At 38.1% G+C, this 16,853-nt stretch overlaps 2 protein-coding genes across 5 annotated transcripts in view; one reads left to right on the top strand and one right to left on the bottom strand.

Annotated features, from left to right (window-relative positions):
- Window positions 1-4,384, bottom strand: part of ift70 (intraflagellar transport 70) — an 18,910-nt gene extending 14,526 nt beyond the window's left edge. For both annotated transcript variants that reach the window (XM_067615550.1, XM_067615549.1), the window contains exons 1-5: window positions 4,186-4,384; window positions 2,642-2,707; window positions 1,744-1,953; window positions 964-1,020; window positions 695-830 (exon numbers count right to left, since the gene is read on the bottom strand). In XM_067615550.1, coding sequence (XP_067471651.1) covers window positions 695-830; window positions 964-1,020; window positions 1,744-1,953; window positions 2,642-2,707; window positions 4,186-4,233 — 517 coding nt within the window. In that variant the 5' untranslated portion in view covers window positions 4,234-4,384. The remainder of the gene's footprint in view (window positions 1-694; window positions 831-963; window positions 1,021-1,743; window positions 1,954-2,641; window positions 2,708-4,185) is intronic.
- A 1,926-nt stretch (window positions 4,385-6,310) lies between these two features.
- Window positions 6,311-15,536, top strand: si:ch211-76l23.4 (uncharacterized). 3 transcript variants are annotated; one of them, XM_067615583.1, is made up of 4 exons: window positions 6,311-6,763; window positions 11,265-11,405; window positions 12,182-12,311; window positions 14,008-15,536. In XM_067615583.1, the coding sequence occupies exons 2-4, from the start codon at window positions 11,279-11,281 to the stop codon at window positions 14,231-14,233; spliced, it is 483 nt and encodes a 160-aa protein (XP_067471684.1). In that variant the 5' UTR covers window positions 6,311-6,763; window positions 11,265-11,278; the 3' UTR covers window positions 14,234-15,536. The 3 variants fall into 3 exon arrangements, with proteins under 3 accessions (XP_067471684.1, XP_067471683.1, XP_067471682.1); XM_067615582.1 differs by having other exon boundaries at window positions 6,315-6,784; XM_067615581.1 differs by lacking the exon at window positions 6,311-6,763 and adding an exon at window positions 8,234-8,628.
- The last annotated feature ends 1,317 nt before the right edge of the window (window positions 15,537-16,853 follow it).

Below are 16,853 nucleotides of genomic sequence, written 5' to 3' on the forward strand. Positions count from 1 at the left end.
TTTGGAGACAAGTCTGTGGAGGAATTTGAATGTAGATGCTGGGACAGTTACAGGAAGGCAGCTGTGGCAGTAAATTCATCCTGACAGTTTCCACCCTGCCTACTAAAGACAAGAGAAGCATCTACCATCTTTCCAAATCCTCTCTGACCTGAGAAACGAGTTTATCGTAATTAGCTGTGTATAATTGAGAAGAGCTATTAGTCCAAGTGACCCCCCAAGCATCTAAAGCCCCCCTTTGACCATCTTAATTGACCATTATATTTTAAAAGGAAACAACAGTTAAAATCCAGTGATGAACATTAACAGTGTTGTGATGTTTTACCTCATTTGATCAAGTACAACATTTTGTGTCAAGAGTTTTCCAAATTAAAACTGTTGTGAAAATTGAGCTAAAGTGAATGTAGAGCTGCAACTAACAGTTAATATCATAATTGATAAGTCAGTTGATTATTTTCTTGGTTAATCATTAAGTAGTTTGGTCTTCAAAATGTCAGAAAATGCAACCTAGAATGTCTTGTTTTGTCCCGACTGTTCAGTTTACTGTCATACAGGACTAAAGAAACCAGGAAATATTTACATTCAAGAAGCTGGAACCAGAGAAATGTAAAACACTGTAACAGTACACAGACAATAATACTGAATCAGTGTATAAGTAAAGCAGAGTGGATGTATGGATGTGTGTGTGAATGATCACCTGGAACGTATCCCAGCACCTGCATGGCAGACGTGAACTTCTTGCAGGCCTCCTCGTACTTGCCGTCCTGGTAAAGCAAACAGCCCATATTGTAGATGTAGTCCGGGTCGTCCTGCGGCAGCTGCTCCAGCAGTGACTACACACACACACACACACACACACACACACACAAACAAATGAATGCGTGTGTTTGGCTGCAGATAACAATGCTTCAACATACAAAGAAATAATTTATATGTATTAACAGATAATGTGTGAGAGTTCATCACCTTGGCAGCTGAGTAATATTCCTCACAATATTTGATACAGGCTTGCAACTTGACCATCTGTGCCAAAGAGAGAGAGAGAGAGAGGGAGGGAGGGAGGGAGAGAGGGAGGGAGTAAGAGGGGGAGGGGGAGGGGGAGGATAAGCCAAAGCTAAAACAGGGACATGACACAACATGACAAACCAAAAGCTTGTTTGACTTTAGGGCAAAAATTAAGCACTGACATGATAATTTTGTTTTAACGATCACCCATAGTTCATTTTCATGAGCTTGAACCTGTTTTTCCACCATAAATTAGAAATAACATAATGTTTCAACTTGATTTCTCACATCGACAAGATGAAATAAATTCAATTTGAAGGCAGAATTATTATCTGAATCCTTTCCTGTTAATATAAACATGTTCCCTGTTGCTGAGCTTTGCACATCTTTGCTTGTTTTATTTCTTTTGTGGTGCATTTATGGCCCATATGCATTTATTAGAAGGCTTCTGTTGAACAAATGCTCCCAGTGATGGATGGTGTGTAACAGATGGTGGTAACAGAGTGAAAGATTTCAGTGTAAATAAGGAGTTGTTAAAATTAAATTGCAAATTCAACACAGTCAGGGAACACCTGGACCCAAACACTTCCAGGTCCTTATGAAACATTGCTGTGAGTCTTAACACAAGGTTTTCACCCCATCATGCCTCTTTGAGCCCAGCAGTGTGTGTGTGTGTGTGTGTGTGTGTGTGTGTGTGTGTGTGTGTGTGTGTGTGTGTGTGTGTGTGTGTGTGTGTTGGACCTTGGTGTGACTGCTGGTGGTGTCCAGTACGAAGGAGGCCTTGGTGGCTTCAGCATAGGCACCAGCTTTGTACAGGGACTGGGCGTAGTACACCTTGTACTCCTCCACCTCCGGGTGCAGCTGGGTGAGCTGTTCGTAGCACTCTGCAGCGTTGGTGAAGTCCTGGATGTGATAGTAGCAAAATCCCAGCAGAGACAGCGCCGCCCTGGACTGAGACATGATCAGAGGCCAGAGTGAGTTAAACTGATGCTTATCTGTAACATCTCAGAAGACTAACAATGAAATGAAATACTCTGAATCGTGGTGTCTGCCGTTATCATAGTGCAAAATGTAATACATATAAATGATGAATCAATACGTCTATAACATAATACACACATAATTTCCACTAAGGCTACAAAAACCTCAGTGATTCAATCAATTGTGATTTTCTGACAATAACTTGTCAGAAAATCACAATTCACAAATGACAATTTCTTACAGTCAAAATGTCCTGAAGCCTACCGTGACGGCTTCAAATGTCTTGTTGTCTAAACAAACAAAAACCTCAAAAATATTCAGTTTACAACAATATATATATATATATATATATATATATGAAGCAGCAAATCATCACAATTGAGAAACTGGAAGCAGAAAATATTTGGTATTTTTGATTAAAAATCACTTAAATGAGTAAGCAATCATTAAAATAATTTCAGATTTTTTCTGTTGATTAACTAATCCATTAATCAACTCATTGTTTCAGCAGCTTGACGTGCACATTAAATTATATTACATCTAATTAAAATTTAAGACAATTCAATGACACAATAACTGTAATATAAGACTTGCAAAAGGCCTGCAGACATCCTGGAAATACATATATTTTTTACATGAATACTATTCAGACACTTACCTTTGTGTGTTTCTGTAGTTGCCCATTCAGGATGTGAATTGCTTCCACATACTGACCGTCTTTAATCTACGAGACAGATGAGAATGAACTGAGATGGTCTCAGAGAGTTTTAATACATCTAGTGTATACCGCATATTTATCATTTTTGTCTTTGAATATTTATCCTGTACATTTGTTTGTTCTAATTTTTTATGTTTCTTCTATTTCCAGTGGTGGAAAGTAACGAAATACATTTACTCAAGTACTGTACTTAAATACAAGTTTGAGGTATTTGTACTTTACTTGAGTATTTCCATGTGATGCTACTTTATACTTCCACTCCACTACATTTCAGAGGGAAATATTGTACTTTCTACTCCACTACATTTATTTGACAGCTTTAGTTACTTTTCAGATGAAGATTTGACACAATGGATAATATAACAAGCTTTTAAAATACAACACATTGTTAAAGATGAAACCAGTGGTTTCCAACCTTTTTGGCTTTTGACGTCTTACAAAAAGCAGTGTGTAGTCGGGGTCACATTTCACATGTCTATGAGTTGTTAACAGCTCCACCAAATAGTGATTTTTCCCTCTAAACTTCTCACATGCTTTCATTTCAATAAATGTTCAAATGATCCAATATTTCAGCAAAAAAATCAAAGATTAGAGAATAAGTCCAAAAACTGAAAACAGATTTGTGTATCAGAACTTTGTTTTTTCTTCTTTCCTCTCCCATTAATCATCTCACGACCCCTCAGATTTATCTGCTGACCCTTTGGAGGGGCCCGACCCCTAGGTTGCCTCCAGCAGCTACAACAGTAACATGCTGCTCTAACACTGATGCTTCACTATCAATAATCTAATGATGTCATATATAATAATATATCAGTCAGAGGGACCAAACCACTACTTTTACTACAATACTTTAACTACATCAAGCTCATAATACTTATGTACTTTTACTGTAGTAGGACTTTTCAAGCAGGACTTCAATTTGTATCGTAGTATTTTTATATTGCTGTGGTAGTTTTACTGCAGTAAAGGATCTGAGTATTTCTTCCATCACTGCTCATTGCACATCAGTCTTTTAGCAAAGCCTCCTTATTCGTGTTTGTGACAAATAAAACCACTGAACCCTTGAATAAAACATGCAAAACGCTGACAGTTAATGACACCAGATGCTGTTGACATCACCTATCATTAACTAAATCATTAACTTAATCACCGAGCATATTTTTAGCTCACCATTTCCATTTAACGGCGACACTAATGTATCAACAGTAATAATATGTGACACACGAAATTAGAGATGCAGTAACGGACGAACATATTAATAAAGTTTAAACTGTCTTAAAATAACTCATTTGTTGTTTGTTATATCATATGTATGCTAAATTTACCAGCAGCCCCTCATAATTTAGGAAAAGCGTCATGTGTCGATTCGTGTTAGTAAATAAGCAAGAAACACTAAAACTAAGGATATTTTTAATGGAGTTTCGTTCTATCGACGCTGGCTAGGAAGCTAACGCTAACCACAACTGTAACAACAATATTCTCACCAGTTTGTAGATCGTAGCCGTGTATTCTCCATCTTTTATTGTCGTCATGACTTCAAATGAGTAGTTTTAACAACTACAAATCACCTGAAATCGTTTGAATGTCCAAACTCGTATAGAAAGCATTTGACTAGCTCCTAACTAGCTAGAGACGACGCGTACAAGAGTTGTTACTTAGCAACGGAACAGACCGGAAAATGGAGATTTGATGGATGTAAGTTTCAGCCAATCAGCTTTGAGGATCAGTCTACACGATCCAGCCTCTTATTTTTTCCCCAAACCTTTATTTAAACGTTAATCGCGAAACTTTACAGGATCTACAATTTTATAAAACATCTTTTAAAAAGTCTTTTAATATTCATCATGGAAACATGAATGGTCATACTCTGTTTTTATTTTATTTATGTATTTTTCTCTCTCTATTGAGTATTTGTTCGCTGTACAATGCTGTTGTGTTTTTGAGATTTAAATCCCGTTTTTTAAAATTTTATTCTACACTTTTATTAATTTTTCCCCTTGATCCTCATAACTATGTCTGTATTTTCATTTGATTGTATTTTGTAAACCAAAAGACACATACAAGAAAACAAACACACACACACACAAACATAAGCACAGAAGAAAATTAGAAAAAAGAAAATAAAAAAATAAATAAATATGCAAAAACCAAGAAGGAGCAGTGAAAATGATTAAAAATGTATACAGTTTTATCATTCACTGAAAGAAAAAGATAAAAGGAGCCTCATCAACAAGTGCTCTTATTAATAAAATATTCACATTTTAGCTATTGAACATAATACCAATGACCCCTATGCAACACCTTAAAGGAAAAATGTAAATAATGCCATTCTTCCAACCTAAATAATCCACTCATCGACAATAAGTTCGAGAGTGTTTTCCATATATTTATAAATATATATAAATATATATTTTAGACCCTCCACCATAAATACTGTCTGAGTCCACTCTGCATAAGAAGAAATAAACTGAGATATTTTGAGAGTATTCATGCATATTCATGCAGTGAATTTTGCACAACTCCAACACATATGTATAGATGTAGCATCATTGCCTTGCATTTCCAAATGTAAATGACATTTTCTCCTAATCTGGTCACTAAAAGAGTTGCTTATATGAATAATAGCTATAATAAGAAAACTTAAGATTAACTTGAAGTAACATCAATCTAATGCAAGATGTATAGTAGTTTATTTCACTTCATTGTTTAAGGGATACGTCTGCTGATATTTGATGTTTTTCTTATTGTCAACAAACTACATGAAAAGACCCAAACCAAGAAGTGCTACTTTCACTACTACTAACCATATTAATGCTGTTAAATGTTGTTTAAGTGACTATATTTCTGAGGCAAACACCCATAACTATCTTTTTACTATCTGGAAAAGATAAAATAGTGCTGTAGTCTGATTTCAAAGGCACTCAAAATCTCAATATTTTATTAAATGTCAATAAATCCAATGAAAAGAGCAAATCAACAATGAACTGATCAACTAACAAGTATTGTGTGTCATATATCTCATTCCTCTGTGCTGTAGACCTCCATTGTTATCCAGAAACGATTAAAAACACATCAGTGAGCCACACCACTGCATTTGGGAACATATTTCTCCATTACCAGGAACACTTATACTGTTGTTTATTTCAACTCATTGCCACACACACCATCCTGCTGCCAGAAACACTCACTACAGCAGCTAATGTGGATTCATCCGCCGCTGAAAACAGTCCCCAACAAATGCGCTAATTCCTCCTGTTTGTTTGTTAAAATCTACAGTAGCCAGCTGTTAATACTGAACCATCTTCAAACATGAAACTATATCTTTGTGAGCTGTTTTTAAAGATCTTCAGTAGGAACCAATGAGCTTGGAGCTGAGAGACACAGACAGAGCAGAGAAGTTAGAAATTACTGAGACGGACTAACAAATATTTTTGTTGACAATAACAAAACTAGAACATTGCCAGCCTTATCCTTTAAACATTATTAACTGTTGGGTTTTCTGAGGAACATAGAATTGCAATAAGTGCAGAGAGAGAGAAAATGATTTGATTACATAAATGTGAGTGAAGGAACATCAAGTCTTTCTTTCGTTCTTTCTTTCTGTCTTCGCGGAGTACAAGCCCAGACCGGGAAAATCCACCAATGATCTCATTTTTGAAGGATCCAGAACCCAATTTCTTCCAAAGGTCAAAAGAAAAGAAGAACACACACACACACACACACACACACACACACACACACACACACACACACACACACGGTGGTCAAAAGCAGATTAAACCAACCAAGGTGCTGGAGCTTCGCCTCAAACCTAAACCATACTGCGCTGACCACTGTGCCTCCATAATGATGGGGAAAAGGGTAGATGCTGTGTGTGTGTGTGTGTGTGTGTGTATGTGTGTGTGTGTTTATGAGGTATTTTTTTCATATGCATGTGTATGCATGCTTCTGTGCAGTAGGGGTGTGTGTTTTCTCTCTCTCTCTCTTTTTTTGCGTGTCTGTCACTGCCTTCTGTTGGAACTGTTGAGAAGATCTGAAGTAGAGGAGCTACAAAAACAACAGGTATACACGGTTATTCAGCAGGTATGTGCAGAGAGAAGGATTTTATTTACATTTACATCGCTCATATTGATTGAATATTATTATTTTTATTTATTTATTGCTATATATGATTAAGAAAAGGCAAAGGAGAGTTTCATCATAGTTGAACATGAATGAAGAGTAAATTGTAATATTTTAATTGTTTTGACTGGATTTTTACACTCTTCTATTTATTGTAAGCATTGTTGCTGCTTTAAAAGAACATGTTTAGGCATCAAAAGCATTGAATTGAATTTATAATGTATTCATGCTGTATAAAGCATGAGCACTATAAGTGTGACGCACGCTTAAGATGAAACTGAATAGCACTCCTTGTTAATGCTGAGCATGAATTTGAATGAAGGCATCTGCCGTTTAAATATTGAATGACTCTGGAAAATTCTGTAATTTTTCCATGTGCCTTGTTTCACCGTCAGGCCAAACTTATTTCATGGTTGTCAAATTAAGCCTGGTTACAGCTGATGAGATTTCGGTTGCTTAAAAAGTTGCTGTGCCTGTAGAGAAAAGCTGCAGCAGAGAGGACGTTTGACTGAGGCAGGAAGACGTGTCCGTCCTCATCTGGGGTTATTTATGATTATGTTGTGTTTATGTGCTGCATATACCTGCAGGTAGGTGATTGTGTGTGTTTCATTAAAGTTTGAGAGATAGTGATAATTTCACAGACACAAATGTGGTCATTTAGATCAGTCATTTTATAATATTTCAAACACAAAAAGATTACAGAAAATAACAAAAATGAATAAATATTTCACCCAACAGTCGACTTTGCCACAGAAGATCACTGTTTATTTCCCATTTCCAACCGCAAGTCAGGACAGTTTTTTTAACTACGATCGTCCCCTAAACTTAACCCTGTGGTTATTATTGTAGCCATGACGATGAAGGCGTCCTTACGTTAAAGCTGGAGGGCGAGACTTTTGTCTCCCCCTTCTGGCAGTGAGAGTAATTACAAAAACACTGTTGACGTGTGCTTACGTTATGGGCTGTGCTGTAGTCTACTCCAAAACAGTGGCTAAATTGTTTTGAGCATCACATAACCCCCACAAAATGACTCGTTTCACTACCAGAGTTTGATCCATTCAGTCTGATAACATTCAGAAAGTCTAGAAGAGCCTACAATTAAATTATTTTATCCCCATTCAAGCTAGCAGAGCGATAACCGGATGTTAGCCTCTCGGCCAGCGGAAGTCTCTAGTGCGCAGTACGCATTCATCCAGCCAGTGTAGGGAAGAAAGATTTACCTGGTGATGATAGACTTGAATGTAACAGATGTTCATTTACATGTAAAGGTTCCACACGGAAGTAGTAACTTTAAGCCACACCACATGTTTCTCTAACCTTAACGACTAACAATTTATAACAACTAACCTAACTGTTGTCCTGCCCGTTACTGCTGATATGGGTACCAGATTAGAAAACACTGCCATGTGTTGTTCTGGAGTCACATGGTCAACCAGGCGGTAACTATCATGTCTTGAGGCTGAAGTACCTTGAAGTGCCACTGACGGCATCTAGATGCTTCAACTGACTCCCATTCAAAAAGCCTCAACTTCTCTCTAGAAATACTAAGTCAACCATGTTTTTCAAAAAGTCATTCTGGTCTCAATCTCTAAATTCAGGCCCTCTAATAAGTGTGCTGGTGGTCATTTTGAAAATTATTGCTCTGTTAATAAGATTTTAAGACTTATAGTAGCTTTGATGTCTGCAGTGTGGCTAAAGTAGCTAACGTTAGCCCAAGTGTGCAGCGCTCAGTGTTCCCAGTGAGCTAGCGTTAGCTTGGGTCCAAGGTAGCGGGGCGTGTTTCCAGAGCATGAAAGGACTTGTTGGTAAGACAACATTGCTTCCACTGAGTGGAATAAAGTGGCTGCTTCTCTAACAATAATCAATAATAACATTCAGAAAGAGAATACAAACTAGAATCATTTGTGCGGTTAATTTCATACTGTAGAACTTAAGTTTGCAGTAATAATAAAAGTAAAAGTAAAAGTAAAAAACTAGTTGCTAGTGCTGCATATGCAACCTCTATTGGAAAGCCCCCACTGACTAACAATCTAATAAAGTTCTAAACACTCACAGAGCTCTTTATTAGGAACACATGTGCAATCTAATGCAATCCAATACAACAGCTCTGCCGTAAATCCTACTTTCAAGAAGCTTATACATTTTCAGTTTTTGTTGACATTGTCAGAAAGGTGATAATTCTACTTTATGTTTATTATTGAGGTCGTAGTGGGTCATGGTGGTGTACTGGAGTGAACATGTTCCTAATACTTTGTCCACTCCATTAACATACATGATGATTAGATTAGATTGCACAGGTGTTCCTAATAAAGTGCTCGGTGAGTGTATATAATTAATATATCAGTCAAAGGGAACATATTACTGCAGCACTTGTAGTTTTAAAGGATCTGAGGAATTCTTCCACCAGCAGCAGCAGCAGCAGCTGTGTAGTCTACAGAGCAGTTTGTGTATTATTGTAGGTATGAATGTGTATCATCAGGACAAACATGAAGCTGCTGAGGTCGTATGTACTCGGCATGTCTATGCAGCTCTCCTCACAGCTTTCCAAGTCACTCTGTTCGTTCAGTTTTCTGTATCAGCTTCTTGGACTCATTCCTTAATGCGATCTGACTGCAGAGTTTAGCTTCAGGGCTTCTTCTCCTGTTCCACCCTCTGACACGCCTGGAAGACTTAGAAGTTTGTTTTCAGACGGGAGGCAGAAAAGTTAGATTTCCTTCTTTCTCTGCTTTATTAGGATTGATAGCCACAGCGGTAGCAGTGCTGAAGCCATACAAGGTTTTACACGGTGCTGAGGAATAGTGTAATCCCTGCAGCATGCTGACTCAGGCTGCACAGAACAATATTTATAGACTAAAATAAAGACAGAGAGGCACACAGGACTGAGAGGTTATCATGCACTTCAGGCAGAGAGAAGGAGACGAGAACAGATCTGTGGGTCACTTCATGAACCCAGAACTCCAAAAAGACCATGAATACATTACTTAAACACACTAATATATTAATAAAGTGCTAAACGTCTTGACACATCCTGCTTCTGGGTTGTTCGATGCTAAAATGTCAGTGGTTTGCAAGGAATATAATCAAATTATGTGCTTGAGAGCCTGCGTTGGGTTCTTCAATTTCCATTAAAAAACCCCGAGCAATTCTTTCTGAAATCCATCAATCAATCAATAAAACAGTCTATCTTTAAAGGACCAGTGTGTAACGTTTAGGAGGATCTGATGGCAGAAATATGTATGTTTTAATTGGTGTATAATCACATGAAAATAAGAATTGTTGTGTTTTTATTACCTTAAAATGAGCCCTTTATATCTACAGAGGGGGCGGGTCCTCTTCCACGGAGGCCGCCATGTTGCATGTGTCTACGGTAGCCCAGAACAGACAAACCAAACACTGCATCTAGAGAGGACCTTACGTTTTTCACAAGTTTCTCAGCCAGTATAGGTTCTCCTAGATAGATAAACTAAAAGTAAAAGGAATGTAACTAAAAACCACCTGTACATTTAGTTTTAAAAGGAATCACTGGGGTTTGTGGCAGGTGAAGTTTATTGTTGGGTGACTGTGACTGTAGTAATTACATAACTACGTAACAAGTAGTTACAGTACACCGTAACGTGTTACTTCCCAACACTGGACAGGTTACACTGTGTTTCCTGGGCGGAGGAGAAGGAATTTTATACCAGGAACATTATAACTTTTGAAGATATTCACTTGATTTGATTAGCTCAGGCCGCTGAAGCCTTATATAAGCTTCAGATTAACTTTTAAATGCAATGTCTCCCATCACCTATGTTAAAATTACATTTGAAAACCTCTTTCAGTGTTCATTTGGTCATCTGACTGTTGTTTGAAGACAGACTTGAAAAACTGTGAACTCATCCTTTAAACCTACATTAATTGATTTTCGTGGCCACTTGTGGGAGGCGCAGCAAGATGTAAACACACCAAACTCTTTAGCAAACAGTTATTATTTACACACCCAGCAGAGATGGAGGAACATTAACATTCATTTTGAGTTTCAATGTTCAATATTCGCTCTTCTTTAAGCTCTGCTTTGGCCTCCACCGACTCATGAGAAAAATATTTGGCTCTTTTTTTGCTGCTAGATGTTTCACTTCTTTCACCAGCTAGTGGTGCTGTGCAGGTCGTGCACACTGGGTTTATCAGAGCTTTGTCACCAAAAACAGCTGTCTGCTGCTGCTGGAAATGACGAGCAAATCAAAACAGTAAAGTCCGGGACACTAAAACCAAAAAATAAAGAGCTGAAAGATGCTGTAAGGTGTCTAAATGTGTCAGATGATAAATTCTTTGTGACACCTTTTACAATAGACGTTAATTTGAGATATTGTTCATATAAAAATGGTGAACTGAGCAGCTTTAACTGATACTGGAAATAAATATGAGTGAGTTTTAAAAACTGTGGTTCTGTTTCTCCCTCCAGTTGCTGGTCTCATCATGGCCCCCAAACTGAGCATGCTGCTGCTGCTGCCGCTGTTGCTGGCCGTCGCCATGGTTACGGTGCAGGCCCAGAGGAGACGCCCGAGCACGACGTCCACGGACGAGTGGAACTTCAGGGATGGCTGTGAGCACCCAGATTAGCTACTCTCTGTTTACGCTGGGTCAAAGGTCAAGTTCAGGGCTCATCATGATGATGTCAAAGCGAGAGGTGAAAGATCACGCCGTAACCTCGCCGCTCAGAGAGAACTTTTCGCTTCAAAATGGATTTACTGACATTTAATCGTGACATAAGATGGAGTATAAAAGCAAAATGAAGGCGTGATGGAGGCCTGGAAAGCCATGAGAATGTGACATCATTATTAGAGCTGCAACGATTAATCGATTAATCAATTAATTGATCACCAAAAAGACTTTCCTAGATGTCACCTTATTTTATAGACAAAACGAATAACTGAATTATTGGCACATTAATAATCTTATTTGCCTCCATAATCATTATTCAGGCTGATGATGAGCATGAGTGTATTTCCCAAAATATCAAAAATATTCCTTTAAACGACTCAAGAAACAGCAGCTCTGTATCTTTAAACTAAGTTAGAGCAGAATAAACTCAGTTTTACCTAAATATAAGTTCTGATCTTTAACGATTTAAGGCTCAGAGTGTGTCTTAAACCAGCAGTCCGGTGTCCGTATGAACAGTGAAAGAGGTTTTTCCTCGCTGTAATCATTCCTGCTGTTCATACTGGATATTAAAAGATCCTTCAAATGTGCCTTCAGTGTAAGTGATGGAGGCCAGAATCCACATCATCACTTTAAGGCCTCTATTGTAAACATGTATCTCTCCAGCAGTGAACTGTAATCTTTTTTTTTGTGACAGTAAATTTACTCTTTCTGTCCCAGCTGAGAGGGTGAACATGCGGGGTGTGGCCAACCTGACTCAGATTCTGGACAACTGGAGGTTCGACATCCTGAACCAGATGAAAGGACTCCTGCAGAACGACCACCAGTCCCTGCTGCCCGACTACGCCAGGTACGGAGGGAGAGAGAGAGGAGGGACAAAAAGAGTCCGAGGCAGAGTTTGAATTGTGTCAGAGGTCGTTAGCGGGATGAATTCTCACATAAATGTAGTGCTTGTTGTACTTGTTGCACATCACACACTGACAGATCAGACGTATGACAGTATGGAGAGGAGAAAGGTCAAAACCTAGTTTATGGCTGGACAGTGTATGAAACATTAGAGGGCTTTTAATTCGAAATGACGGATACAGGAAGTGGCAACACGTGGCGACCGAGCCCCCAGGAAGTGTGCCAAAAACTCCTCACATCTCCAAAATATGTCAGAGCAAGCTTCCAAATTTGTGTCTGTAGGGCTGGCACCGCTGCTGCGGTCCGGCCAAAAAGACAGCTGAGCTTAGTGGTAAACATATGTTACCCTAAATCATCTAAACGATCTTGGTTACCTTCGTTTCTGTCCGTGTGTGTGTGTGTGTGTTTTTCGAACGAACAGAATATTCCACATGAGCAAAAGAAAAGCCAATCCGGTTGGTGAGAAGCTCCGCAGGAATTTGGTTTATCCTTCGAGCTGAAATTAAAGTCGGGTACAGTCTGTGGTCGGTGCCGTCATAAGAAAGCAAACTGTAATTTGGACGTCAAAATAGAAACCTGCTGTTACACAGTGTGAAAGAAACCAGCTTGAGTTTTCCACAAGGAAGTCTGGTGTTTCCTGCTTCCTGCCGCAGTTTAGAGGACGAGGCGTCAGTTAGTTAAACACATTACTGCAGACCCGCTTTTCAGCTTTAATTCTTTGTTTGTTTGTTCTCATGTACACCTTCATTCCTGTCTCTGCTTCATAGTTGACAAGTTTTACTTAAATTACAATTCTGTAATGAATCAAATCTGTTTAACAATTTAAGCATGATTTTATATCCTGTATAAATGGGAGTTGATGAGCAGTTTTATATTACTGCAGACTGATTATCTGAGCTGATATCGCTGATCAATGACTATGATTCTCTGACGAGCCTTGTTTAATTACATTATAGCATTAAAGGTATCAGTCCTTCAGCCTCTTATTACATCTATAAACATCTGTATTAGCTGTTGAAACCCTGTTTGTGAACCTTTTTTCCATCTTTTGAACAGCAGAGAGACAGAAAACATCCCAAACTAAAATTACATCTGCTGCTAACTATTATTTTCATTATTGATTAATCCCTTAGCTGTTTGGTCCATAAAATGTCATTTACTGTTTCTCGATGCCCAGCGTGCAACTTCAAACGTCTTTATTTGTCTCCACCAACAGTCCACAACCCGAAGATATTCAGTTTACTGTCATAGAGGACTAAAGAAACCAGAAAATATTCACACTCGAGAAGCTGAAACAAGAGAATTTTTGTATTTTTTTCGATTATCGCTGCAGCTCCAGTCAGGCTGTTTGGTTACACATTTTAAAAAGAAATTCAAAGAATCTATCATGGCGGTGGATAAACAACTGGACAAAAAACTGGTTTCAATCATTTTAATTAAAGTTGTCAGTGACATTCTTTCATTGCTGATTGTTGATTATGTTGTGCACTGTGAGCAGTTGCATTCACACTTATTACACGGGCCGCTCAGGAACTGGTATTATTGTTTATTATTATATTTATATTGTGCACAAAGAGGAATGAGTTTGGGTGTGATGCTACCTGAACCGACCCTCACCTGCTCCCTGTCTTCCCGCTCAGGATCCAGCCGCTGTCCGAGGCTTTAGACGACCTCTACAAGGAGTTCAACGCCCTCAAGTCTCACCTGGGCGACCTCACCGAGAAGTTCGCCGCCATAGAAACTTTCATCGACGAGGTCAAAGCCAACCAGGCCAACAACGCCAACGCCGGCCCGGCGTCCGGCCCCGCTGCGGCCCCCAGACCGACCAACAGGAGGGTGATTAGGAAGAAGACCACCGTCTCCTAACCGGCCAATGACGCGCTGCTTCCATCCTGATGTCTGCTTCTTCTTCTTCTTCTTGCCGCCCTCTTCAGGATGTTTGTCAATTTGAAGCTTATTCTGCTTTAACAGATTCAAAGGTTCACATTTTTACAAATCTGTCTTTAAACAGTACTCACAAATATACACGGAAGTTGGAAGTTAGAGTGTTTTTTTGGTACAAAAATCATCTTTGTGTTTGTATCTCTGCAGTGCCGCTCAGTAAGAAAACACCAGCCAGGTTTCCATCCAGATGTAGCACAAATTTCCAGAATATCAGCAAAAGAAAGAATGTAATGAATGTTTGTTTCCATCCACTCCTGTTGTGTGAATGTTAGGAGATAAACTCCAGTTGGTGCTATTAAACGGTTGCAGAAGAAGAGGAAACAACGAGATGACGTTGTTAAAAGAGCGGCAGTCAAAGCTCAAATGATGGAAATATGACATTTCTGTTAGTTTCATGTATTGATGTGAGGAAGGTTACAGTCTCCTCATCATCGCTCCACGCAGATGTTTGATGTCTTCAGCTCCTCAGTGACGTTTAAGTCACATGATTCACGCACGTCATCGTTTATTCACTCAGTCTGTTTACATTTTGTTTTTATCCACACAACTACTTTTACACCTCAGCCAAGCGTAAAAACTTTCCACTCAGGCTTGAAAATGCAAATAAAAAAAAACAGTTGGATGGAAACACAAAGACAGAATTTTTGTAGTTTTGGAAAAAAACACCTGCTTGATTTGTTTTAGACCGCTGGAGCTTCATTTTACCTTCAGCTGAACGTGTGAGTATTGTTCTCAGTCAGACGTTAAAAATGTGAACTTGTCCTTTAATTTCCTTATTATCATGTTACATGACGTCTATTTTATCGAGGTTCAGCACAGCCTGGTTAACCTGTCAGAGCTCACACACCACTGAATAACAAATCATGTGCACCAATCAGAGAACTTTAACAAGAAGAAGTCAAAAAATTTATTGAAATGCCAAAATTAAAAGCAGATGTGGACGAGGTAGTTTTCCTCTCTCACAGTTTAATAACTTATGTGCACAGTTTATTAAACGTTATTCACAAATCAGGTTCAAGTCAAAGTTTAGGAGCCACAGAAATATATTCAATAAAATACTTGCACACGAAATTTGATTAAATTGTCTGTGTTGTCAGCTGATAGATAGAAAAGTTCTTCTCTCTGTTTCTTCTGCATGTCTGTGGGAACATTTATCCTTGTTGGTTTTGGGTTTTACTGCTGCTTTATATGATCTCCAAATAAACTCACTTATTGCATCCATTCATCATTTCAGTCGTTGATTGTTCAAAACATGTTTTTATTTTGATCTGAACGTCAAACAGCATCAGAACTGAATGAAATTATAAATAAGTGAAGTGCAAAAATGTTCAGACTTGGTCTCAACTGCCACATTTTTCTCTGCAGAGCTGCAGAGTTCTCCTGCAGAGGCAGCAGCGGCACACTTTCCATATTTTGGAAATGTATGATGATGATCTGATAAAAGATGCAACGTCTGTCACTGCCTATATAACATGAAAAAGTGGATGATACGATGGATTCAGCATGAATACGATCAATCAAACGTTCACGTGTTGTGATTCTTCCTAAAACACGTGTAGTTCTGTCATAAAACATGCAGAACATTATATTAACTCAGCTGTGAAATACAGGAGTTCTGGTAAGTTTGAAACATGAATAACAAAATATAAAAATAACAAAATGATTCTAAATATCTAAATTTGCCAATAAACATCATGAGGACATGTTTCCACTTTTAGGTTAAATAATAATTAAAGTTAAATAAATGTATTTGATTCACATACAAACATTTTATACTGTAGGATTTCACCAGATGAGCATCACTTGAAATGGTTTCTATATCCACCTTTAATTACTTTAATATTTTTATGAATAATATACCAAATATAATATTCTGATTAATTAATCTGCAACTATTTTGATAATCAAATAATCATTTTTGTAATATTTTTAAGCAAAATTGCAGAGAATGAGCTGTTTTAAATGTAATTTCTCACAATTTCTGACATTTTATAGACCGAGTGATTAATAGAGAAAATAATTGGCAATATTATCGTCCTTATTTTAAAACATTGAGGAGCCGCTGTGGTCAGCTCAGGTGTGTTTCCACCTGTTTTTTATTCGCATTTTCAATCAGTGCATAGAAAAACCTGAGGAAAAGTTATCGAGAGAAGCAAAATGTAAACAGACTTAGTGAATAAATGACGTCGTACATGAATCATGTGACTTAAACGTCACTGAAGGGCTGAAAACATCAGATCTGTGTGGAGCGATGATGAGGAGACTGTAACCTTCCTCACATCAAATGTCATATTTCCATCATGTTAATTTTAGCTTCCTCATACAAAGCTCTTCATTCCTACTTTTTAGTAAGTATTTCTTGATTATTAAAACCATTTCTTAGGAGTTTTGCTGATATTGTCGACTCAGTGTCGTCCACCTCCGATGATAAAATGCAGCCTGATTACAGTGGAGAGTTTTAGTGTCTTGTGAAGTCCTTCATGTTGCGTCAGAGGCTTTTAAATCCTGATGAAAACAACACTAAATGCTTGAAATTTGTTTA

The sequence above is a fragment of the Thunnus thynnus genome, chromosome 17 (genome assembly GCF_963924715.1).
Source record: "Thunnus thynnus chromosome 17, fThuThy2.1, whole genome shotgun sequence".
Taxonomy (NCBI): domain Eukaryota; kingdom Metazoa; phylum Chordata; class Actinopteri; order Scombriformes; family Scombridae; genus Thunnus; species Thunnus thynnus.